At 42.8% G+C, this 26,779-nt stretch overlaps 1 protein-coding gene across 10 annotated transcripts in view; it reads left to right on the top strand.

Moving 5' to 3' along the window:
- Positions 1 to 26,779, top strand: part of LOC126272212 (S phase cyclin A-associated protein in the endoplasmic reticulum) — a 554,765-nt gene that overhangs the window by 239,813 nt on the left and 288,173 nt on the right. For all 10 annotated transcript variants that reach the window (XM_049974904.1, XM_049974906.1, XM_049974905.1 and 7 more), the window contains one exon: positions 21,919 to 22,018. In XM_049974904.1, coding sequence (XP_049830861.1) covers positions 21,919 to 22,018 — 100 coding nt within the window. The remainder of the gene's footprint in view (positions 1 to 21,918; positions 22,019 to 26,779) is intronic.

A 26,779-nucleotide genomic window follows, 5' to 3' on the forward strand; every position in this document is an offset into this window, starting at 1 on the left:
ACTTGGCAAGTACGGTAACCAAGTAGTTACTTTTTTAAATTTACTTAATCGTATCGGATTAGAAAGAACACGCCCTTTATACATTGGACCGGGGTTTTACAGTTACTAGACTTTTTGAGTTACGATAAAGTAAAATGAATTTAATATAATATTATCTCTACTAATAACGGTAATGATAATAGTGAGACGACGTTTTAAATAATATTACGTAAGGTGCATCAAATCATCATTTCAGAAGGTGGAAACTGTTGTAGTAATGCCACTGACAGTGCAATATGCAATTTGCTATAAGTTTGTATTGTTGTAGAATTTTGGAACATGTTTTACGCTAGGATATTATTACATTCCTGGAGAACGAAAATGTCCTCTGTAGGAATCATAATGGATTCCGAAAACAACGGTCGTGTGAAACACAGCTCGCTTTGTTCGTCCACGAGACATAAAAAGCAGCAGGTAGTGGCTACTAGGTGGATGTCGTGTTCGTTTCTTCCGGAAGGCGTACGACGCAGTTTCGCATTCCCGTGTAATGCGCAACGTATGACAGTATAGAAAGCAGACCAGTCAGGTGACTGGAGTGAAGTGTTCGTAGCAAACAGAAAACAACATATCGTTCTCAACGGAGGTAAATCTTCAGACGTAAAAGTAGCTTGAGGCGTACAGATACTCCAAGGGAATGTTATAGCACCATTAGAACCAGAGGTTGTACAGAGTTTCAGGGAGAGCATAAGGGAACAATTGACAGGAATAGGGGAAAGAAATACAGTAGAAGAAGAATGGGTAGCTCTGAGGGATGTAGTAGTGAAGGCAGCAGAGGATAAAGTAGGTACAAAGACGAGGGCTGCTAGAAATCCTTGGGTAACAGAAGAAATATTGAATTTAATTGATGAAAGGAGAAAATATAAAAATGCAGTAAATGAAGCAGGCAAAAAGGAATACAAACGTCTCAAAAAAGAGATCGACAGGAAGTGCAAAATGGCTAAACAGGGACGGCTAGATGACAAATGTAAGGATGTAGAAGCTTATCTCACTAGAGGTGAGATAGATACTGCCTACAGGAAAATTAAAGAGACCTTTGGAGAGAAGAGAACCAAGTGTATGAATATCAAGAGCTCAGATGGCAGCCCAGTTCTAAGCAAAGAAGGGAAGGCAGAAAGGTGGAAGGAGTATATAGAAGGTTTATACAAGGGCGATGTACTTGAGGACAATATTATGGAAATGGAAGAGGCTGTAGATGAAGACGAAATGGGAGATACGATACTGCGTGAAGAGTTTGACAGAGCACTGAAAGACCTGAGTCGAAACAAGGCCCCCGGAGTAGACAACATTCCATTAGAACTACTGACGGCCTTGGGACAACCAGTCCTGAGAAAACTCTACCAGCTGGTGAGCAAGATGTATGAGACAGGCGAAATACCCTCAGACTTCAAGAAGAATATAATAATTCCAATCCCAAAGAAAGCAGGTGCTGACAGATGTGAAAATTACCGAACTATCAGTTTAATAAGCCACGGCTGCAAAATACTAACGCGAATTCTTTACAGACGAATGGAAAAACTGGTAGATGCAGACCTCTGGGAGGATCAGTTTGGATTCCGTCAAAATGTTGGAACACGTGAGGCAATACTGACCTTACGACTTATCTTAGAAGAAAGATTAAGAAAAGGCAAACCTACGTTTCTAGCATTTGTAGACTTAGAGAAAGCTTTTGACAATGTTGACTGGAATACTCTCTTTCAAATTCTAAAGGTGGCAGGGGTAAAATACAGGGAGCGAAAGGCTATTTACAATTTGTACAGAAACCAGATGGCAGTTATAAGAGTCGGGGGACATCAGAGGGAAGCAGTGGTTGGGAAGGGAGTGATACAGGGTTGTAGCCTCTCCCCGATGTTATTCAATCTGTATATTGAGCAAGCAGTAAAGGAAACAAAAGAAAAATTCGGAGTAGGTATTAAAATTCATGGAGACGAAGTAAAAACTTTGAGGTTCGCCGATGACATTGTAATTCTGTCAGAGACGGCAAAGGACTTGGAAGAGCAGTTGAACGGAATGGACAGTGTCTTGAAAGGAGGATATAAGATGAACATTAACAAAAGCAAAACGAGGATAATGGAATGTAGTCAAATTAAATCGGGTGATGCTGAGGGAATTAGATTAGGAAATGAGACACTTAAAGTAGTAAAGGAGTTTTGCTATTTAGGAAGTAAAATAACTGATGATGGTCGAAGTAGAGAGGATATAAAATGTAGACTGGCAATGGCAAGGAAAGCGTTTCTGAAGAAGAGAAATTTGTTAACATCGAATATAGATTTATGTATCAGGAAGTCGTTTCTGAAAGTATTTGTTTGGAGTGTAGCCATGTATGGAAGTGAAACATGGACGATAACTAGTTTGGACAAGAAGAGAATAGAAGCTTTCGAAATGTGGTGCTACAGAAGAATACTGAAGATAAGGTGGATAGATCACGTAACTAATGAGGAGGTATTGAATAGGATTGGGGAGAAGAGAAGTTTGTGGCACAACTTGACTAGAAGAAGGGATCGGTTGGTAGGACATGTTTTGAGGCATCAGGGGATCACAAATTTAGCATTGGAGGGCAGCGTGGAGGGTAAAAATCGTAGAGGGAGACCGAGAGATGAGTACACTAAGGAGATTCAGAAGGATGTAGGTTGCAGTAGGTACTGGGAGGTGAAGCAGCTTGCACAGGATAGAGTAGCATGGAGAGCTGCATCAAACCAGTCTCAGGACTGAAGACAACAACAACAACAACAACAACAACAACAACAACTGTTTACAATAAATATATAAATGGTGTAGAACATTATATGAAAATTCGGTATGGCTTATCACGGATGATGTCGTTGTATACAGCAGCGGTGTCCAAGACGCGGCCTCCGGGCCACTTGCGGCCCAAAGCAAATGCCATTGTAGTCTAAGAAGTGCAAGATCGGAAAAAATCCATAATAATTCCATTTATGTAAAGTAATGGTAAATTGAATATTTTCACTCTGGGAATCCAGGCCCACGATGCTATTCTTTCATTGGTCATTTGATGCTATTCTTTCACTGGCCATACCCCCCCCCCCCCCTCTCTCTCTCTCTCTCTCTCTCTCTCTCTCTCTCTCTCTCTCTCTCTCTCTCTCTCTCTCTCTCCCGCCCTCTCCCCCCCCCCCCTCTCTCTCTCTCTCTCACTCACTCGCGCGCGCGCTCTCAGTGCTTATTGTTAGTGTTACGTGTATTGTGTGTGGCCCAAATATATTCGTATTCTTCCCATGTGGCCTGGGTACGCTAAAAGTTTGGACACCCCTGGTATACAAAGAAGCCTCAATGCTAGAAAATATTAGCGAATTGCAGGAGGATCTGAGAAGTAAATTAAATGTGGTGGAGGGGGAGAAAGGAAAGGAAAGGAAGGGAAGGGATTATTGATGTCAGCTGTATCGGGCTATTACGCGGAATCAGCGGCGACGAGTTGAAATGTGTACCGAACTGGGATTCGAACCCGCCCGATCCCCTGATTGCTAGGCAGGTGCGTTACTACTGCGCCACCCGGTACGTAGTGTTCATTACAACCCCGCGGACCATCTCGGAAGGTCTCACGGTCGACCCACAGTCCCATCGAGCGCCACCTATCCGCTGCGCTGTCCATTTCCTCCATGTTCGCTGCTCCGAGATTCTCACAAATGGACCCATTGCCCATCGAGGCGAATCGTTAATATGAGTGCGGTAGTGTGATTGAGTAGGACAGACAGGACTTTGTTCTGCAAGGGACGAGTGCAGTAAGCCAATATATTGTTTCCTTCTACGTATGTCTCACGGGAAGACCATTATTGTAAAATTAAGAGAGATTCTAACTCACACGGAGGTCTACCAACAATTGTTCTTCCCGTGAACCATTCGCAGCTCTGACAGGAAAGGGGGGAGGGGGAGTGACTGTAGTATACGAAGTACTCTCCGCCACGCACCGCTATGTCGTCGTGGGGTAAGAGACTAAGAACTAACAGTAATAGCGATATAACCACCACCGCAACAAATACTATTATTATTTACAGTATGACACAAAAGTGAGATATTATGGCCTAGTGAGTTACTAGAAAACGAAAGGTGGGTAGAGATGTGCTAAAAGGTCTGATGGAAAAGCAGGGTAACCATTTTTGATGGTATAAAGGATGCATTCAGAAGCAAGACCAGTGTTTTTGTTATACCGTTTAGGTCGTTAACTTTCTCTTGAAACGAGGTATATGATTCAGTTTCGATGTTGCGATGACAATCATTCGTCTCTAGTTTTAGATTAGATTACATTTACTTTCATTCCAATTGATCCGTAGTGAGGAGGTCCTCCAGGATGTAGAACATGTCAGAAAAACAATAATACATGACAAATATTTACAACGCAAACAAATAAGCTAATGTACCATTCCACAGGTCCCAAGTGGAATGATCGTCATTTTTTTTAATGAGCACTATATGAAAGAATCATTTTACAAACACTAATGCACTGAATTTAAAATAAAAAAGTTTTTTATTTTTAAGGTAATAAACATGTATCAGAACTACTATAATACTTATTGACAATGAACACATTACTGCACGGAAATGGTGCAGAAGTTGTATACAAATCAGTTGGTTCTACTGAGAAATTCATCAATGGATAAAAAGGAGGTGCCACCAATAAATCCTTTAGGCTTCTCTTAAACTGAATTTGTTTGGTTGTTAAGCTTTTTATGGCTGCTGGCAAGTTATTGAAAAATGTGTGTTCCTGAATAATGCATACCTTTTTGTACAGGAGTAAGTGACTTTAGATGCTTGTGAAGATTATTCTTATTTCTAGTATTGATTCCATGAATTGAGCTGTTGGTTTGAAAAAGTGATATCTTTTTAATGACAAATTTCATTAAGGAATAAATATATTGGGAAGCAGTAGTTTGTATCCCTAGTTCCCTAATCAGGCTTCTGCAGGATGTTCTTGAGTTCACACCACATATAACACTTACTGCACGTTTTTGTGCCCGGAAAACTTTAGCATGGCTTGATGAATTACCCCAAAAAATAATTCCATATGACATTATGGAATGAAAGCAAGCATATTATGCCAGCTTGTTCACTTTTATATCCACCATGTCTGACACAATTCGCATTGCAAATAGAAATTTGTTAAGACGTTTGAGCGACCTGTGGTGTGCTGCTCCCAGTTGAATTTATTATCAAGCTGTAATCCTAAGAATTTAACACTGTCTGCTTCTCCTATCTGCTTGTCATCGTATGTTAGGCGTATACTCGTGGGACACCCCTAACAAGTTCTGAACTACATGTAGTGTGTCCTTTCAAAGTTTAGTGACAACGAATTGGCTAGGAAGCAGTGACTGATGTCCACAGATATCTTTCATTGTATATGTAATTAGAGTAAGCGTTAGTGTGACAGAGTAGAACAGAAAGGATTTTGTTTTGCTAGGGACGAGTGTTTCTTTCCTACTGTGATGTTCAAATAGGTGTTACGGTCATTGAGAAATGGGAGAAGGGTGGTTACACACTGATCAGACGACGTTCGTGGTGGAGTGTATTGATATCTGTGCCTCAGTCAGCAATTAGTGAGGATAGCTGGACGTAAGACCATGAAATATGATGAAAATGACGAACGTCACAGACATACCGCACGCAGGCGTTCATGACCAGTCGACGTGGCGTTTCGTGACGATGTCCAGCAACACAGCTTCGCTGTTCCCATCAGTTGAAAGAACAACCGTTTCTTCAAGTTTCTCTTTCGTATCCAATTGGAAGAGTTTTTGTGTTGTTGCTGCTGCTGTTGTTGTTGTTGTTGTTGTTGTTGTTGTCTTCAGATGGTTTGATGCAGCTCTCAATGCTACTCTATCTGTGCAAGCTTCTTCATCTGCCAGTACGCACTGCAGCCTACATCCTTCTGAATCTGCTTAGTGTATTCATCTCTTGGTCTCCCACTACGATTTTTACCCGGCACGCTGCCCTCCAATACTAAATTGGTGAACCCTTGATGCCTCAGAACGCGTCCTACCAACCGATCCCTTCTTCTAGTGAAGTTGTACGACAAACTCCTCTTCTCCCCAATTACACTCCTGGAAATTGAAATAAGAACACCGTGAATTCATTGTCCTAGGAAGAGGAAACTTTATTGAACATTCCTGGGGACAGATACATCACATGATCACACTGACAGAACCACAGGCACATAGACACAGGCAACAGAGCATGCACAATGTCAGCACTAGTACAGTGTATATCCACCTTTCGCAGCAATGCAGGCTGCTATTCTCCCATGGAGACGATTGTAGAGATGCTGGATGTAGTCCTGTGGAATGGCTTGCCATGCCATTTCCACCTGGCGCCTCAGTTGGACCAGCGTTCGTGCTGGACGTGCAGACCGCGTGAGACGACGCTTCATCCAGTCCCAAACATGCTCAATGGGGGACAGATCCGGAGATCTTGCTGGCCAGGGTAGTTGACTTACACCTTCTAGAGCACGTTGGGTGGCACGGGATACATGCGGACGTGCATTGTCCTGTTGGAACAGCAAGTTCCCTTGCCGGTCTAGGAATGGTAGAACGATGGGTTCGATGACGGTTTGGATGTACCGTGCACTATTCAGTGTCCCCTCGACGATCACCAGAGGTGTACGGCCAGTGTAGGAGATCGCTCCCCACACCATGATGCCGGGTGTTGGCCCTGTGTGCCTCGGTCGTATGCAGTCCTGATTGTGGTGCTCACCTGCACGGCGCCAAACAAGCATACGACCATCATTGGCACCAAGGCAGAAGCGACTCTCATCGCTGAAGACGACACGTCTCCATTCGTCCCTCCAATCACGCCTGTCACGACACCACTGGAGGCGGGCTGCACGATGTTGGGGCGTGAGCGGAAGACGGCTTAACGGTGTGCGGGACCGTAGCCCAGCTTCATGGAGACGGTTGCGAATGGTCCTCGCCGATACCCCAGGAGCAACAGTGTCCCTAATTTGCTGGGAAGTGGCGGTGCGGTCCCCTACGGCACTGCGTAGGATCCTACGGTCTTGGCGTGCATCCGTGCGTCGCTGCGGTCCGGTCCCAGGTCGACGGGCACGTGCACCCTCCGCCGACCACTGGCGACAACATCGATGTACTGTGGAGACCTCACGCCCCACGTGTTGAGCAATTCGGCAGTACGTCCACCCGGCCTCCCGCATGCCCACTATACGCCCTCGCTCAAACGTCAACTGCACATACGGTTCACGTCCACGCTGTCGCGGCATGCTACCAGTGTTAAAGACTGCGATGGAGCTCCGTATGCCACGGCAAACTGGCTGACACTGACGGCGGCGGTGCACAAATGCTGTGCAGCTAGCGCCATTCGTCGGCCAACACCGCGGTTCCTGGTGTGCCCGCTGTGCCGTGCTTGTGATCATTGCTTGTACAGCCCTCTCGCAGTGTCCGGAGCAAGTATGGTGGGTCTGACACACCGGTGTCAATGTGTTCTTTTTTCCATTTCCAGGAGTGTATATTCAATACCTCCTCATTAGTTATCTGATCTACCCATCTAATCTTCAGCATCCTTCTGTAGCACCACATTTCGAAAGCTTCTATTCTCTTTTTGTCCAAACTGTTTATCGTCCATGTTTCACTTCCATTTTTGTAATAAATTTTAGAAGTTTCTCATATCTTCCTGCAAGTTGTAAACATATTTTCAGTCGTGTTTAGGTTTTGTCTTATGACTGATTAACTCTGACGAGATGAACCTGTGTGCTGTTCTTTTTTCTATTTCTGAATGGAGTCGCTTAAGGTGACCTGTAATTGCTGCAGAGCGCCGGTCAAAGGCGGCTTCTTCGGTCGTCGTCTCTTGCATTTATTATAATTTTACTTTCTGTAGTGACTTCTCGGTCGGACTTAATTTGAAAAAATCTTACAGATTCTACAATATTCCATTATAATTTTTTGTAGGAGAAGTTAAGTTTCAGGAGTTAGAAACGGCGAAGAAGACGCGGCGGTAGCAGCTTTTAATTTCTTATGCAAATTTGCGTAGCGCCTGCAATTACTGCGGAAGAGGGGCGGCGTCTCTTTCTCAGGGCGGTCCCTCTGACAGTCCGCTCCTTCCTGCCTTCCCGTCCGTTTCCATGGGGCAGATACAATTTGAGAAAATTGCATGTACACGCAGCCTTGCTGCATTCTTTTCTGGCACTGACACAGCTACTCAACTGCCGCAATTCAGCTTCGGCAGGATTTTCCCTTGGCTCATGTGGTTTTTTGCGAACCCGACACTTACAAACTGAACCAACTTGGGATTCCTTCCAAACGGACATCCCTAAAGGCAGTAAACACATACAGATGTGAAATTCAAATATATTAGGTTGGTGTACAAGTTCTTAATGTCTTTGTTTTGCATATTCGTATTCCGATTGCTACGGAAATATTTATCGATTTTAATTTTTTAAGTGTAGCTCACTGTTGAGTTTGTTTGTTGTCAATCTGTCATTTGGAGATAGTGAGTGAAGCTGTGGATGGTAGAAAATGGAGTTCCAAGAGGAGAAATTGGAACACATCCAACATTCTTCTGTCTGAGTTCGATTGAGGGGAGGAGTGAGAGCAGCGGAGGCAGCCAGAAACATCCTTTGGACAGAGCAAGACAAGAAAACGGTTTTCTCTTTCTAACAAGGAGAGGTCCCCACCGGTGCGATCGACTTTTTCATACTATCTATACGGTGATGTAGGCGAAGTACCCAGTTATCACAAACTGCAACCATTAACCCTAGTGTGCGTGTAATTGACAAAAAAAAAAAAAAAAATCAGAATTTTGTGTAATAATAACGTTAAAAATCATTTCTTATGGTCAGATTGCGTGGTGTAGTCGATAGGATAACAGTTTCACATGCAGGAAGTTGTCGGTTAGGATCTCGTGAGATAACGAATTTTTTCTATTTTTAAATAATTATCAAAACTACTTCGATCCTTATTTTTACTCAGTTCATTGCTTTAAATGTAATTTTTTATATCTATTCCTTTGTCACATCATTTTAATCACCGTATGAACTTTTTCATTCTTCCTCCAAATGGAATTCTTGTAAACATTGATTTGATTATATTTATCTATTATAATATTAAATTATTTGAAAATTCCGATCTCTCTGTTACAAAAACTAAAGACGAAATACTCTATTTATATTTGTGCCATGGTGTGAAAAATGTATTTTTGGTACAAGATGAGTATTTTTTCTCGTTAATTTTTATATAAATATGTAAAACATGACATAAATACGTATAATTCTATGGTCAAAATAACGCAGATGAAAATCTAAATGAAAGACGGGTTTATAAGTAAGACGACATCTAAACAAAAGAGAAACAGATATAATGAACGCAATAATACGGGCGAAAAAACAGTGAAAGAAATGAAATCGAAATTAATACATAAAATCAATTAAAAATACATGAAAAAAGATTTCAAATGGAGAAAGAATAATGGGACGAAAAGTGAGAGCAAATGAGCAAGTTGTTAGATTAAAATTGTCACAGAGGAATGGAATTCAAAAATTACATTTAAATAAATTAATTTAATAAAAATGAGGATCAAAATCATTTTCACAAAGATAAAAAACACCTCACGAGATTCGAATCCGCAATCTCTTGCATGCAAAGGGGTTTTCTTATCCATTACACCACGCAATCATACTCTGTGATGGAGCTTTTGCAATGCTATTGTCACACAAAATTCCAAATTTTTTCGTCAGTTACTCGCAGACGAGGGCCCACCAGGGCGAAGGACTGCAGTGTGCGATACATGAGATCTTAACCCACATCACTATGTAGGTAGTTTCAAAAAGTCGATCCCAAGGCTACGGCCCTGTCCTTGTAATGGGGGTCAGTCACAAACAAGGAAAATAAATCTTTTGTCTTGTACAACGCTCCAACTATTTAGCTACAAAATGCCGTTTGTTTCATGCAAATTTGACGATTTGATTAGGAGTTACTAATTTTTTCGTTATACATGGTAACTAGAGTTACGCCCATTTTTGCTCTGTCTTGCTTAACATTGTAATACAGCAAACATTTACGTTCCACAGATATTCTTATTTCGGCTGCAAGAGAATTGTTGGTTTGATGTTTGCCAGTCTGTCTGCGTTATCGACTATCGTTTGTGGGCTTTTCATCTTTGTTGTTTACGTTTTAACGATACAAATGTAATGCTTTTGTGAAAAGTTACAGCAGAATGGGTAGAGTAAAGAAGATTGGATATAACCCCAAGTTTCGTGGATATTAATATGTGAAAATAAACAACGAAACTGCTAGTTACGAACAGAGGGAAGAAATGGTGCCAGCGCGAGGGTCAGTGCTTCAAGTAAAAAGTTTGTAGGTGCTTCCGGTTTTCCAAGTGCCACTCGTGGCAGTTAAATACATGGTGTGAAGAGTGTGTTTCTGCTTCCACTGGCACAAACATTGTGATTTCCATGAGGTTATTACGTGAACTTATGGAAAAACACACTTGCCCTATCGTGAAAACGTCACTTTGCACGAAGATGGGGAAAACCAAGGAAATTGTTTGTAATTCAATTTTAAAATGTTTGGCATGTAAATGTACTGCCAATACAGTGTCATCTTACGTAGCCTGAAGCAGACAGTGTGAAAACAATGTAAAATTAGTGTATGCACTTAGGTGCATTCGGAGAGGGCTATATTAAAGTGCAGTTCTTTGTGCAGTGGTTAACATTATCCAACCTCCCAGAAAGTTTGATTTTTGCAACAAAACAGTTGGCGCAGTTGTAGCTGAGGTGAGTGGATGTTCTTCAATGCTGAAACCTGCAAAAGATGTAGTTCACCTGAATTATACGAAATCTGACCCAAGGCATATTGCTGCTGGTTTTGATGACATTTGGCAGAAATGTTGAGTATACATCCCTAAATGGCATTGTGTAAGCCGCTGCTTTTGATACTGGAAAGGTTATGGATATTGAAATACGAGGTGCTTTCAAGTTCTGAGGCCTCCGATTTTTTTCTAATTAACTACTCACTCGAAATCGATGGAACTGGAGTTACTTCTCGACGTAATCGCCCTGCAGACGTACACATTTTTCACAACGCTGACCCCATGATTCCATGGCAGAGGCGAAGGCTTCTTTAGGAGTCTGCTTTGACCACTGGAAAATCGCTGAGGCAATAGCAGCACGGCTGGTGAATGTGCGGCCACGGAGAGTGTCTTTCATTGTTGGAAAAAGCCAAAAGTCACTAGGAGCCAGGTCTGGTGAGTAATGTTAGCTCGATGTGCGGGTGCGTTGACTTGGTGATACAGCACACGCGCAGCCCTTCCCGGACGTTTTTGTTGCAGTGCTGGAAGGAACTTGTTCTTCAAAACATTTTCGTAGGATGCACCTGTTACCGTAGTGCCCTTTGGAACGCAATGGGTAAGGAATACGCCCTCGCTGTCCCTGAACATGGACACCATCATTTTTTCAGCACTGGCAGTTACCCGAAATGTTTTTGGTGGTGGTGAATCTATGTGCTTCCATTGAGCTGACTGGCGCTTTGTTTCTGGATTGAAAAATGGCATCCACGTCTCATCCATTGTCACAACCGACGAAAAGAAAGTCCCATTCATGCTGTCGTTGCGCGTCAACATTGCTTGGCAACATGCCACACGGGCAGCCATGTGGTCGTCCGTCAGCATTCGTGGAACCCCCTGGATGACACTTTTCGCATTTTCAGTCGTCATGCAGGATTGTGTGCACAGAACCCACAGAAATTCCAACTCTGGAGGCGATCTGTTCAACAGTCTTTCGGCGATCCCCAAAAACAATTCTCTCCACTTACTCGATCATGTCGTCAGATCGGCTTGTGAGTGCCCGAGGTTATTTCGGTTTGTTGTCACACGATGTTGTGCCTTCATTAAACTGTCGCACCCACGAACGCACTTTCGACACATCCATAACCCCATCACCACATGTCTCCTTCAATTGTCGATGAATTTCAATTGGTTTCACACCACGCAAAGTCAGAAAACGAATGATTGCACGCTGTTTAAGTAATGAAAACGTCGCCATTTTAAGTATTTAAAACAGTTCTCATTCTCGCCGCTGGCGGTAAAATTCCAGCTGCCGTACGGTGCTGCCGTCTCTGGGACGTATTGACAATGAACGCGGCCTCATTTTAAAACAATGCGCATGTTTCTATCTCTTTCCAGTCCGGAGAAAAAAATCGGAGGCCTTAGAACTTGAATGCACCACGTAATTAGAGGTTCTGTGACACCTGTAGCAATAATCCCACTACACAGCATGTGTGCAAAAAGTACTATTATATATCTAGTAGAGGCATGGAAGTGGCTTGTGTTGGTAACATTTTCAAAAGGCCTATGCAATCAGCAGGTGCCCTGTATACAGACTACCTTGGTGACGACCGAAGTAAAGAGGGTATAAAGCGCAGAATGGCTATAAGAAAGAAAGCAGTGCTGAAAAAAGGAATTTATTAACATCGAATATACGTTTATTTAGTGTATGGCTAGCATCACTTCACACGCGAAACACTTTCTCTTCAACAAGACATCTACAGAAGTTTAATACACAGAAAAGGAAGTCATGATTATAAGTTGATTGGCACGTTTTAACACTGTGACCAATTTTTTTGTACAGATGATGCTCTGCTTTGTCATATCAACTTTCTGGGTGATATGATGTAAGCCAAGAAATCACTGGGATTGTCCCTGGCGCCAATGTCGTTATTCGTTTAAAACCACCTAGGGGGCACGTACAGCTTAAGGTATGCTGCGAACGCGAATAATGAGGTTCTGGATTGATTTGGAGAGAAAAAGAGATTTATGGCACAAATTGACTAAAAGGAAGGATCGGTTGATAGGACACATTCCGAGACATAAAGGAATTGTCGGTTTTGTATGGCATGGATATATAATGTGTGTGTGTGTGGGGGGGGGGGGGGGAGGGGTGGGGGGTGGGAGGGGGAGGGTGTTCGAGCTTAGAAATGGCAGCGGGAGACTAAGAAAAGAATAAAGTAAGGAGCTCAAATGGATGTAGATTGCAGTAGTTATTCGGAGATGAAGAGGTCTGCACAGGGTAGAGTAGCGTGGATAGCTGCATCAAGCCAGTCTTCGGACTGAAGACCACAACAGCAACAACGGATTCCACTTTAAAATGTAGACCCCCCCCCTCCCTCGCCCGCTTTCTGAATGAGGTTGAGGTACCACCTCGTGTAATTCGCAAACGTTGTGAATATAATTTTACTATTTCCTTCTCCTGTAAGATTGCAAAACACCAGTGTGCATAACGTGGTTAAGTTAGATAAGAACAGTGACCATCAACACTAGAGAGCGGCAATATGACTTTTTAATTATTAACAGAAAGACAAATATAATTTCATTTATTTATCTTTTATGTACAGCTGCCACTTTTTTGAGGATAAATTTCAGTCAGTTGCAAATAAATTTTATTATGCTGTACCAGTTTCGACAAATTAATGTGTCATCTTCAGAAGCTTAGTTTAGCAGACAGTCAATATCTTCTTCATAGAAGGATAATGCCATGCTATTTTCAGAATTTTGTTGTTGTATGTGATTATTTTAAACATCGTTTAACAATTTACAATAACGTTTCGATACCTCCTATCGATTTTGAGTGTCTTCCAAAAACTTAAATTTAGTGTGTCAGTTTTATTCTACGCACATTTATTACGATATGATTGATTATTACAGCTTAGCTCCACCAGCTAGCGATTTTAGTTGAAATCATCAATCCAAAGTTCTTTATGTTGGGTGCAGTGTTTGGTGATCACTGACTTGTGCTACCTGTGGCGTCACCTCTGCAGGCGAACCCCACAAGTTGCCACCAGCTGCCACGTAGGTCCAGAATCGGCATTTGCAAGTGAAATACACCCTGGCGGAGTGAGCGATCACGTACGTTTCACCGTAAGTGTGTACCTTCCACCGGGAGGTGGGTCTTCTGACCAGACCTGTTAACATGTAGCAGTCAGTGGTTGTTTAGCAACTGCCACCTGTTGCAGTTTCCAGTATCGAAACATCAGAGTGATTAGCAGGTTCAAACTCTCTCCGTCAGCGCAGCCGAAGTTTGTACCCCACGCTGTTTGTGAGAGAAATACGTGTCGTCGGAATATGGGCGGTCAGAGTTGAACAGGTGGTTAAGAGAAGCTCATAATAACCAGATTGTGCGAAAGTGTACTCGATTAAAATACAAACATTGTTTCATGTAATGTGGCATAAGATTACATTGATACATTGAATTTTGCGAATAGGGACATCGAACTATCGTGCGTCCTTGATATTAACCGTGAAGAAGAAAAAAGAAAACCTGCTGGCACGTATCACTCTCGTCTTACTACTGTCATCAATTACTTTAGACAACAACACTCATCTCATTCATCTCACTCATCTCACGCATCTCACGCATCTCACTCATCTCACTCATCTCACTCATCTTAGTCCCCTCCACATAAAGAAAGTGCTAATACCTACAAAGAAAGAAAACTCTATTTTGTCTAAAATTGACGTGGTGAGACCGTGGCTGTGTACAATTAATGTAGGTTAATTCTTACAGAGAAGAAAACAGCAGCCAACCACTATTAATAGTTCTATTTATTTGGGTAAATAGCGCCGTTACCGGTTTCGGACTGGCAAGTTCATCAACAGACGGCTGTTCACATGATTTTAAAGATACACTTTACATTATCGTCCGTTTTCAGTTTTTATTACTCCACTGTGGCGAAGTATTTTTGGTTCGTTGTTGCGCGGAATTTTCGACTATAATACAGAGATATATGAAGAGGTAGAACATGGCGCTGCGGTCGGCAACGCCTATATAAGACAAGTGTCTGGAGCAGTTGTTAGATCGGTTACTGCTTCGACTATTTCACGAGTGTACCGTGAATATCAGGAATCTGGTAACAAATGAAATCTCCGACATCGCTGCGGCCGGAAAATGATCCTGCAAGAACGGGACCAACGACGACTGAAGAGAAGCGTTCAACGTGACAGAAGTGCAACCTTTCCACAAATTGCTGTACGTTTCAATGCCAGGCTATCAACAAATGTCAGCGTGCGAACCATTCAACGAAACATCATCGATATGGGCTTTCGGAGCCAAAGGCCCATTCGTGTACCCTTGATGATTGCACGACACAAAGCTTTACCCCTCGCCTGAGTCCGTCAACACCGACATTGGACTGTTGATAACTGGAAACATGTTGCGTGGTCGGATGAGTCTCGTTTCAAGTTGTATCGAGCGGATGGACGCGCACGGATATGGAGACAACGTCATGAATTTATGGACCCTGCATGTCTGCAGGAAACTGTTCAAGCTGGTGGAGACACTGTAATGGTGTGGGGTGTATGCGGTTGGAGTGATATGGGACCCACGATAGGTCTAGATACGACTCTGATAGATGATACGTACGTAAGCATCGTGTCTGATCACCTGCATCCAGTCATGTCCACTGTGTATTCCGAGGAACTTGGGTAGTTTCCAGGCGGACAATGCGGCAACCCACACGTCCAGAATTGCTACAAAGTGCCTCCAGGAACACTCTTCTTAGCTTAAATACTTCTGCTGGCCACTAACTCCCTAGATATGAACATTATGGAGCATATCTGGGATGCCTTGCAACGTGCTGTTCACAGCCTTGCCGGATTCATAGTGTCAGTTCCCTCCAGCACTACTTCAGACATTAATCGAGTCCGTGCCAAGTCGTATTGCGGCACTCCTGTGTGCTCACGGTTGCCCTAGACCATATTAGACAAGTCTACCAGTTTCTTTGGCTCTTCAGTGTAAAATCATTTCAAGAAAACTTGTGGCTAGTTACGGTATTTTTTACAATGTAATTTAAAAATAATCTTGTTTAAGACGTAACCCAATCAGTAAGAATTTTTTTCCTATGTTGTATTATTATTACTGTGCTATAGTGTAACGAAGCGGCATTTAACTTTTAATAGCAGTCGTAAGTAGCGGTTTTAGAAAAAGAAAACACTTTAGTCGGGAAAACGTGAATTATTAGCTTTGTTTACAAAACGTTAAATCTCCAAAAGTACTAGAAGTACAACAATTACGTTTTAAATACAAACTCGTGATTCAGATGTCTAATAACATAATGTAAAACATTAGTGACACGTGGGGATTCAACGAAATTTAGATGTGTCCCTAAACTTTTTGCAAGCACTGTACTGATACACTTGACGAACTAAAACAGGAAATATTTTTAATTAATTTTAATGGCTCTGAGCACTATGGGACTTAACATCTGAGGTCATCAGTCCCCTAGAACTTAGAACTACTTAAACCTAACTAACCTAAGGACATCACACACATCCATGCTGCTCGCTCACAGCGGCCGGCGTGTGTGTATCTGACTAGCAGTTATTCCTCGCCAGGTGATACTGCTTTGACCTGGATAGTTTTATATCGACAGTAGGTCAGTGATCATAATGTTCTGGCTGATGAGTGTACTTGCTTCTACACACACAGTGTGAGCCAAGTCGGTTTGACCCGGCCCGCGGCCTCACATTGTTAGATGTTAACGTGAAGCGTGCTGAAGCAACTCAAATGCAGGTTGGTTGGTTGGTTGCTTGCTTGCTTGCTCGCTTCCTTCCTTCCTTCCTTCTGGGAAGGAGACGAAACAGCGAGCTCATCGGTCCCATCGAATTAGTTAAGGATGGGGAAGGAAACTGGCCTTTCCCTTTCAACGGAACCATTCCGGCATTTGCCTGAAGTGATTTAGGGAGATTACGGAAAACCTAAATCAGGATGGTCGGACGCGGGTTTGAACCATCGTCCTCCCGAATGTGAGTCCAGTGTGCTAACCACTGCGCCAGCTCGCTCTGTCCAAATATAGGAAAGAGGCAGCGGTTCGTACATACTTTCGGTCTTAATGCGTGACTTTTTCGTAAGTATATGGCTTTAGACACGTCAGTTGTTCTAATTCGACATTAGAAAAAAGGTATGCCTCAGTGAGACTACGCGCACGTCGTCTGTGGTCGCACCCGTCGCTGAGACGGCGCGTGCACGTTGAGTCACAGGTAGTAGGCTGGCAGCGAGGGCACTGGCGGCCTCGGCAAACAGCTGGCGGCCAGAGGGCGTCCCTCTTTATCCTGCACAGATGGACGCAAATAAGCCGGGCGGCAGCGGAGGGAGGGCCACCCCGGCCGTATCGCGTGTTGTGTATCTGAAACATTATCTGCTAATGTCCCCCACCCCTGCAGACTTCTTGCCGGCGCTTCCTGCCGCCCCCCCTAATGGCCCGCTACCATTACCAATAGAATAGTGGGCTGATCGTTTGTGCCGGGGATGTCGTTGCGATAATCTGCGGCGTCCAAGTGCGCATACTGCGCCGCAGAGGGGATGCGCGGCTGCCGATGTTGTCGCCAGATAGGGCCCGGTCGCCCGACCGTCCTAGTCTGTAGGTCACGGCTGCGTGTTGTGCCGTCAGGGCACGCTGAAAGCAAAACGTTAAGAGACAAAGTGGGCGGAAAGGCAACGGAGCTGCTGGCGAGGGCCTTTTTCTGTGCAGAACTTCTACATCTACATTTATGCTCCGCAAGTCACCCAACGGTGTGTGGCGGAGGGCACTTTACGTGCCACTGTCATTATCCCCGCCTTCCCTGTTCCAGTCGCGTATGGTTCACGGGAAGAACGAGTGCCGGAAAGCCCCCGTGCGCGCACGAATCTCTCTCATTTTACATTCGTGATCTCCTCGGGAGATATAGGGGGAAGCAATATATTCGATACCTCATCCAGAAACGCACCCTCTCGAAACGTGGACAGCAAGCTACACCGCGATGCCGAGTGCCTCTCTTGCAGAGTCTGCCACTGGAGTTTGCTAAACATCTCCGTAATGCTATCACGCTTACCAAATAATCCTGTGACGAAACGCGCCGCTCTTCTTTGGATCCTATCTCCTCCGTCAACCAGACCTGGTACGGATCCCACACTGATGAGCAATACTCAAGTATAGGTCCAACAAGTGTTTTGTAAGCCACCTCCTTTGTTGATGGACTACATTTTCTAAGGACTCTCCCAATGAATCTCAAATTCGCCGGGAAACCTCACACTTAAGAGTATAAAAAAAGGAATCGTCAGTCTGGATGTCATTGTGCAGAAATGAGGTTACAGTTGTTCCAAATTGAAATGTTAAATACTAGCCTGTTTGTTGTCGTGGTGTTCAGTGCGAAGGCTGTTTTGATGCTACCCTCCATGCAAACGCCTTCCTCCAATAATATTAATTGATGCATCATATCAACCGGTATCGTCACCCCAATGTGTATTTTATATCCTCATAGTCCGTTACCTTATTGCCCAAATAGCAAAACTCGTCTACTCTTTGTAGTGTCTCCTTCATTTATGAAACTAAATAACTGTTAATCGGCTGCAACCGAGTTGTTTCTCTTTTTTTTGTGGGCATTACAGGGTGATTCAACTGCCTGTACCAATGTCGTTTTATGTAACCAGCAATGTTGTATCGGGCCTTCAAAAATCTCGCCCGAAGATTTTCGTATTCTCTTGCTCGCTAAGTGCTGACTGTTTATCCTAAAAAATATATGAATAGTGGATTTTCGTATGAAATCGAACATACATAAATTTTGTACTGGGATATGTTTTCGATAGAGGCCGTAATTTTTGAGATATTTAAGGAAAACATACGAAAGTAACCTTCAAACACATTCCCACTCCCACACTAAGCCTCCATCGATCGGGATTTCTAATATGTTGCTCAGGCAGTTCCTCCTAGCACTGCACAAAAATTTGCGACTGCACGAATTACATTTGTAGGCGTCATTGACAGATCTTATTACGCCGCCGGCATAGTCGAGCACTTAAAAATTTTAAAACTGATGTTTGTGTAAAATGTACGTAACAGTTTTGTGTGCCGGCCGCGGTGGTCTCGCGGTTCTAGGCGCGCAGTCCGGAACCGTGCGACTGCTACGGTCGCAGGTTCGAATCCTGCCTCGGGCATGGATGTGTGTGATGTCCTTAGGTTAGTTAGGGTTAAGTAGTTCTAAGTTCTAGGGGACTAATGACCACAGCAGTTGAGTCCCATAGTGCTCAGAGCCATTTTTTTGAACAGTTTTGTGAATTTTAACAGCATAAAGTAAACAATTACACCGTTGCATTCGTCAAACCTTCGGGCTACGAATCAACTGTACATGTAAGGGTTAAGTTTACATCGAATTCTCAAAGTAATTTGTTTTAGCGTAAAGTTTACGAAAGTCGTTTTCGGGTGTGCGTGTGTTGTCCTTAGCGTAAGTTAAATTTAGATTAAGTAGTGTGTGAGCCTAGGGACCGATACCCTCAGCAGTTTGGTCCCATAAGAACATACCACAGATTTCCAAATTTCCTTTCATTAACGTCAAGTAATAATGGTAGCGTAACAGCCGAATGAATAGAGAGCAAAAATGGTCAAATACCGGGAGTAGTGACCAGTTTTTTCCCCATGTTTAAAAAATATCCAAGCTAATGACCTAGTTGTCGACGGGACGTTAAACCCCAATCATCCTTCCTTTTCTCTGCGTAATTCGCATCTTATTACTGATGATCTTGTCGAAATATCTATAAGTTAAATGTTCTGCCTGCGTTGACGTTAATCACACCACCTCAGTAGGAAGCGAATGGTCGAACGAATCATCATGCCGTTCTGCCATTGAGCTTTGATTGGATTGTGTGTGTGTGTGTGTGTGTGTGTGTGTGTGTGTGTGTGTGTGTGTGTGTGTGAGACAGACAGAGAGAGAGAGAGAGAGAGGTATATTTAGCTTGCCTCTGTTGTCGAACTATAGATGGTGGTGGTTAGTGTTTAACGTCCCGTCGACAACGAGGTCATTAGAGACGGAGCGCAAGCTCGGGGTAGGGAAGGATTGGGAAGGAAATCGGCCGTGCCCTTTCAACGGAACCATCCCGGCATTCGCCTGAAACGATTTAGGGAAATCACGGAAAACCTAATTCAGGATGGCTGGAGACGGAATTGAACCGTCGTCCTCCCAATGCGAGTTCAGTGTGCTAACCACCGCGCCACCTCGCTCGGTGCCGAACTATAGAGTTTAAACATCATCTTAATGTCCCTAGCTCTCCTACTCACAAACTTCATTGTTACTGTTCCAATAATTGTCATGCTAATACTTTTTGGTACCGTATATATTGAATTCCAGCATGCTGCTATAAATCTCATATCATTACTCATTTTTATTTATTATAGTTCCGGAGATAATGAAAATTGCCGAAAAGTCCTGAAACTCACGCTTATGTTTCAAAACCCAGTTAGGTTCAATAACAAATTGACTTTCATTATCATTTGAAGCCATTACAAAGTCATCAGTGCATAAAATCAGATAATTAGAAATTTCTTTTCAAAACTTTAGTTGTTACGTAATACAAAAATCGCTCAAAATTATTGTTTGATTATAATTGACAGAGAGGATGGATGTGGGACATACGTTAAAACTTAATATGTCATTTTACGTAAGACCTTGTACAAACGAACCGTGGGAAAGTTATGGTGCAACTACTATTCAGGTGACATATGTCGGTGTGAGCTTGCTTTTGTGTACAAGCAGCCAGATTGAAAGTTACAGGCGGAATAAGTTTATTTATCAATTTGGAGAATATTTTGAACTTCGCTTATTTTGATTAAACAATATACTAGAAATTCAAGTTTTAATGACATTAATTACTATCAGATTAGTGACTGGATAAGGCAAGTTTTGCCACAAGAATGATCTGGAAGGAACATTGTGATTGGTCTTTTAGATCAACAGCCAATCAGCATTAAGCTGTTCCCGGGCGAATATAGTGGAGTGGGTAGGGAGTAGAGGAGCTCGAGATACTCGCTTACTAACCGGCCTACGGATAACGCCATATTAGATAGCTCCGTAAAAATAGTCTGTAAGATGAAGAACTAGTGAGTTCCTTTTGGTTAGAATGTGTCGTGACTGACGCGACTGGAGTTACGAACATTAATGAAAATTGAGTGTTTCTAAATTAAATAGTTGGAGATTTATGAGCGTCTGAACTTTCTGGTCGAAGTAATAATTCCGCATGGCATATTTCGTGCTCTGTACGGAATACTTTGGCGAACACTTCTTACTAAGAAGACCACTGAAACGACCGAATGTTTAACTCGCGAGGAGTGGTGGATCTGTGATTGGTGAAAATTAGTCGGGTCGGCCTTGCAAAAATTCTGACTGCTTTTCGGGTGGAAATGTGTTGTACAGACAGTGAATTTTGAAGGATAATGTTTACCATATTAGATAAGGACTTGATAGCCATTTCACGTGTTTCCGTATGAATAAAATGCATATTAAATCTGAATTTTAAATGCTTTCTGCAAGTAGACTGCATCATCCGAACGCCCGATTTTTAAAATATGAACTGACTTTCAACTTAGGCGGCCTCTGTGTGGTAAGTATTGGGTAGTGGTTTCATCAACGCTGCTTTACAGTGCACGTATCTGCTACTACTGAGTGAAGGGACGTTGGAAGAAAGGAAAGAATATCGAGGTAGGTGGATTTCCTATAATTCAGAGAGAGAACGAAAACGACCGACCCCGCCCCGCCGCATGCTGTCTGTCGGAATTGTTCGAATTACATATTTGTTGAAGAAACATCACATTTGAAGCACCGTTCGCTTTCCTTTATGACAGCGAGCGTAGAAACGAAATTTGTGACATTATTTGTTGAACTGCCCTATTATGTTGAAAGTTATACATGTATGTTGAAAATGTAAATTGCGTAGAGTCGCTACTAATTAAAATCGAATGGATATGACACGGTCAAGGCAATCGAAGTACACCTTGGAAATGAAACTACCCTCTTTCTACATTAGGCAGTCGTATCCGTTCATATAAAAGTCCTCCCTACATAGTCATCTGCTTCCGCATATGTTACAGAACCTGTGACACTTGTGTTACGCTTGATGTTTTTCTTTTTGCTTTACAGGAGCGTTGATGAAGCTCTTGGCGCTCGTCCTTACCCACGCAGCATCGCCTGAGGACGGCCCTAAAGATGACGTCACAGTCCGAATACAAGATGTGATCAGGTGAGTGTGTACAAATCACGTTGGTTCACGATACAGTGCTACGAGATTCTTCTGCCATGTAGAGAAGCAGTTTCCCTTATTACATGAATCGTACATTGTACTTGCAGACTTATTCAGAAAGAAAGATTAGCTCCCACTGACGAACTTCATTCCGCTTGTCTCCTATAGATATGGCACCGATACCAGGCAACGTTCTATTCAATGTAGTCAGCATAACAGTCCAAACATTTGTTACTTTCGTATACAAAACACTGGTACCTACATACAAGACATCTATGGCGAGACCACACCTATTTTATCGTAGATATATTGAATATACGTATATATCGCTTATGAACTGCATGCTGCCCAACTTATTTCTCAAAGAACAGAGTAGATGAAAATGAGTGAGTGGCATCTAGGAAGCTCCATGACGGCAAGTACGTTGCGATGCTTCAGATGACAGGTACTAGGACCATCGCAAAGACGAACCGACGCCACCCAACCATTCTCTTACACTACTGGTTATCTTCATTTCTTCCACCACTGAGGAATTCAGGTGGAAGGTGACTGACAGGAGGTACGTATGTTCAACACGTTGTCATGACATGGACTAGAGGTTTTGTTCTGCAGAGAGGTCCGATGTATTGGTCAATCGAATGGAACGAATGTTTGGACAAGCACGGTGATCATGTAGAAAACTAATGAGTACCAATGTTTCCTGTGGTCTGTCGCTATCAGTACACCTCTCAAATTGAAACACATTGCATGTAGAGTTATTATTATGGCTTAGTTCTTGAAATACCACCTTTTGGCGAGGTGCCAAGTCGTGAAAATTAGTACTTGGCTACTTAAACAATTTAAGCACATGTAATGGGAGAGCTGAGTCATTTAGGGGGGAATAAATGGGCATTTACGAGGCCTGCGGTTTCTGCTTGTTTGCACCTGTGCCTCCTTGTTGAATAATCTGAACTCTGCGAGAGTCAAACTTCAATGTGTCGATCATGTCGTGACATACCTACAGGACATCACTTGAGAAAGACATATTATTCGGCGACTATTACACTGGTGTCACTTCACTGGTGTTACTTCATAAGCATCCCGTAAGCATGCGAGAGTAATAATCTGTTATCCAGAAATTGCAACATTGAAAAGACCAGTAGCAAGTTCAAGTGTTTTGGGAATGGTCATAATTAATTGAACACATTGATTAGTATGCAACATCGTAACGGCGCCATAAGTTTTGTGTGTATAATATACACTTATAATAATTGTACCATGCAATGATTGGTTTATGTTTAGTATTTTAATTCCCAGAGCAAGGAAAGCTCGTTTTTAAGTAGTGGTTAAATCTTTTTATTAGTTTTGCTTCTTTCATCGAATCTCTGCAGACTTAAGGTGAATCCTAAGATTTTACCAACGAAGGCTTTTGCGAATCTATTCTTGAAAGCTATACCATAATGATCTTAATCATTAGTTTTAGCAACGTTGCAACATGTCCTTCATATAGAACTTGCTTTCTTCTTGTCACTCATCTGTGTCACGAGTCTCTAGTAGGTGAGGAAGTAGGTAGAGCGTTCGTAAAAGACGTACAGTGAGAGCTGGGGTGGTTGGTTGTGTCTGTAATTCCCTCCATAACAGTTTGGTGAAATTCGAGGAACCAAGATTAACAATTGTTCGGGGAAATTTAATCTTCAGATCGGCCTTCACCAGAGAGAGAGAGAGAGAGAGGGGGGGGGGGGGGTCAGTGTAAATCGCCGTGCGGCCATCCAATTTTAGGTTTTCTAAATTGATTAAGCTGAGTGCTGAGATGGCTATATTCAAAAGGACATGGCTATTCCCTTCCCCATCTTTTCCCAAACCGTACTTCAGCTCAGTTTCAGGTCACCTCGTCATCAAAGAGACGGAAACCCAAATATTCCTTCCATCTTCTGATCCTCTTGAGTTTTCACTTCGAACTGCCCGTCAGGTGATAGTTAACAATTATGTATACGTTTTTGTAATGCATTGTTTTGTATGTTAACCGGGGGCCTAGAAACGACGGAGAGGCTCCGTCCCCGCGCCAGCTGCAGTGTTCCACAACTCCACGACGTCTACCGCAGTCAACTTCAACCCTCCGCCGCCCCACACCGAACCACTCTTTCAGCGTTATTGTGCGGTTCGACCCCCGGTGGATGCTCCCTCCCCCCCCCCCCCCCCCCCCCCCCCCCTCCAGGGAACGTCTCGCACCAGACGAGTGTAACCCTTATGTTTGCGTGGTAGAGTAATGGGGGTGTACGCGTACATGGAGAACTTGTTTGCGCAGCAATGGCCGAGATAGTGTAGCTGAGGCGGAATAAGGGGAACCAGCCTGGATTCGCCGAGGCAGATGGAAAACCGGAAAGCCATGCGTTAGACGGCACGGCTAACCGGGCGGGCCTGTGTTCGTTTTACAGTTGCAGTTTGCAAAGCCATTTCATTTTCAGCCTACAGTGTTTCTGTGTATAAAGTAAAACCGTGACGTATTGGTGTTATAAAATGAAACTCACCTTGAATGACCACTCCAACGCTCTGATCTCAGCCCGTATTAGCATGTTTGGAACGAATTACAAAGGGTTATATCCCTGTCGACGCGTCAGTGACTGCATCTAGCACGGCAACTCCACCCAAAACGTCTGGCATCCGTCTATCTGGCAGGCAGAGTCGTGATCCATCGGGGTGACCTCAGATGTCATGATTACTGGTTGCCGAACCAGTCAGAATGAGAATACGGATTGTATAATTTATTGCTTTGAAAGTCTGTCCTTGCCAGATAGAAAATAGTAAATTATATGTTTTTCATCAATCCCCTGGCAGGTTTGATGCGGCCAGCCACGATGTTTCTCTCCTGTGCTAATCTCTTCATCTCAGAGTAGCACCTGTTCCAAAGTCCTCAATTATTTATTGTAAATACTCTATCTCAGTATTCATGCAAAATTTTACTCTTTATGCCTCCCTGTAGTACTGTGCAAGTTATTCCGTGATGTCTCAGAACCTATCTTTTCATCCAGTAGCGTCATCTAGATAGATTTTCAGCATCCTTTTGTATCACCATATTTCAAACTCTTCGATTTACATCTTTTCCCTCCAGTCCATGATTGACTTCCATACAGTGCTATTGCAGACGTACGTTCTCCGAAATTGCTGTCAAACTGAGACGTATGTTAATACTAGAACAATTAATGTTGTGAGGAATGCTCTCTCTGCCTGTGATAATCTGCATCTTATGTCCTTGATTCTTACGGCATGTATTATTTTGCTTCAGAGATAACAGAATTCCTTCACTTTGTCTACTACATGGTCCCCAATTTCATTGAATTTGTCTCTTATTAGTTGCGCTACCCCTAAATTCTTAACGCTTTTCTTTGATTTGTTGTGACTCCATATTCTATGGTTAATGAACTATTCATTCCATTCGATGGGTCCTGCAAATTTACATCGCTTTCGCAGAAGGTGGCAATGTCGTCAGCAGATATAATTGACAATCTTTCACCCTGACTTTTAGTGGCATTTCCTAATTTTTCTTTTATTTTCTACCGAGCTCCTTTGATGTACAAGGTTGAATAATAGGGGAGAAAAAGTGTATTCCGTCTTAATTAAGGCACTCTTCTTTTGTTCTTTCAATCTTATCATTTCCTCTTTGTTTCTGTACGTTTAATATATTAACTGTCTTTTCCATAAGCGTATATCTGTTTTTCAGAGTATTTCAAACGTTACGCACCATGTTAAGTTGTCGAACGCTTTTTATGGATCAGCAGTCAGCAGAACATATGGAAGCATTTTGAATTGAACTTAATTATTGCTTTTAAGCTTGAAGTCAAGACTGCCCCTCTGGTTGGTGGTTTCAACTTTCGTAAGGGTAAACTGCCCATAATGTAACAGACTCGCAATTTTCTTTTAACCCCTTTTATATAATTCTCATCTGCAGACTGGATGCAGGAACTTGTCAAGCTGATTGTACGATAGACCTCGCATTTAACTGCCCTTTCTACTTTTGAGTTGTGTGGACCATTTTTTTTTTTCGAAAGTCTCACGTATTATGCATACTAACTTGAAAAATTGTTTGTTTGACGCTTCCTCTAATGATTTTCGAAATTCCGAAGGAGTGTTATACCTGCCATCCGCCTCGTTTGCTTAAAAGTCTTTCAAAATTCGTGCCACACTTACAAAGTTTACAGTGCACAGGTTGTAATTGGTTATGAGAAGTAAGACTTGCAAATTAAACACACGCTCATACGATTTGTCGACTCAAGATAAGCATTAGACAATGTAAAATAGCGCAAGTTCTAGAAATTTTCGGGAAAAATAGAGTAAGCTAGACTTATCGAGAGAGACTGATAGTAATGCAGTGTGTACGTACATAAGCCACGAGGGAACAAAAGTGATGGAATACCAAGAATGAAGCATTAGAATTGAAAGTGGTGTAAGACAGGGATGCAGACTTTCGCGTCTACTGTTCAATTTCTGTATCAAGAATCAATGACGGAAATAAAAGCAAGGAGCGAGAGTGGGACTAAAATTCAACGTGAAAGGCTATCAGTGATAAGATTTGCAGATGATAGTGGTGTCATCCGTGCAACTGAGGAAGAACCACGGGATACGGCAAATAGAATGAAGAGTAAACCGAGAGACGAAAGTAATAAGGAGTATCAGAAATGAGATTTACGATAAAATTACCATAAAAATTGAGGCTTACGAAGCAGAAAAAGTGAAGGAATTCCGATATTTAGGAAGTAAAGTAACACTTATCAGACGAAACAAGGA

The sequence above is a fragment of the Schistocerca gregaria genome, chromosome 5 (assembly GCF_023897955.1).
Source record: "Schistocerca gregaria isolate iqSchGreg1 chromosome 5, iqSchGreg1.2, whole genome shotgun sequence".
In the NCBI taxonomy this organism is placed as follows: Eukaryota; Metazoa; Arthropoda; class Insecta; order Orthoptera; family Acrididae; genus Schistocerca; species Schistocerca gregaria.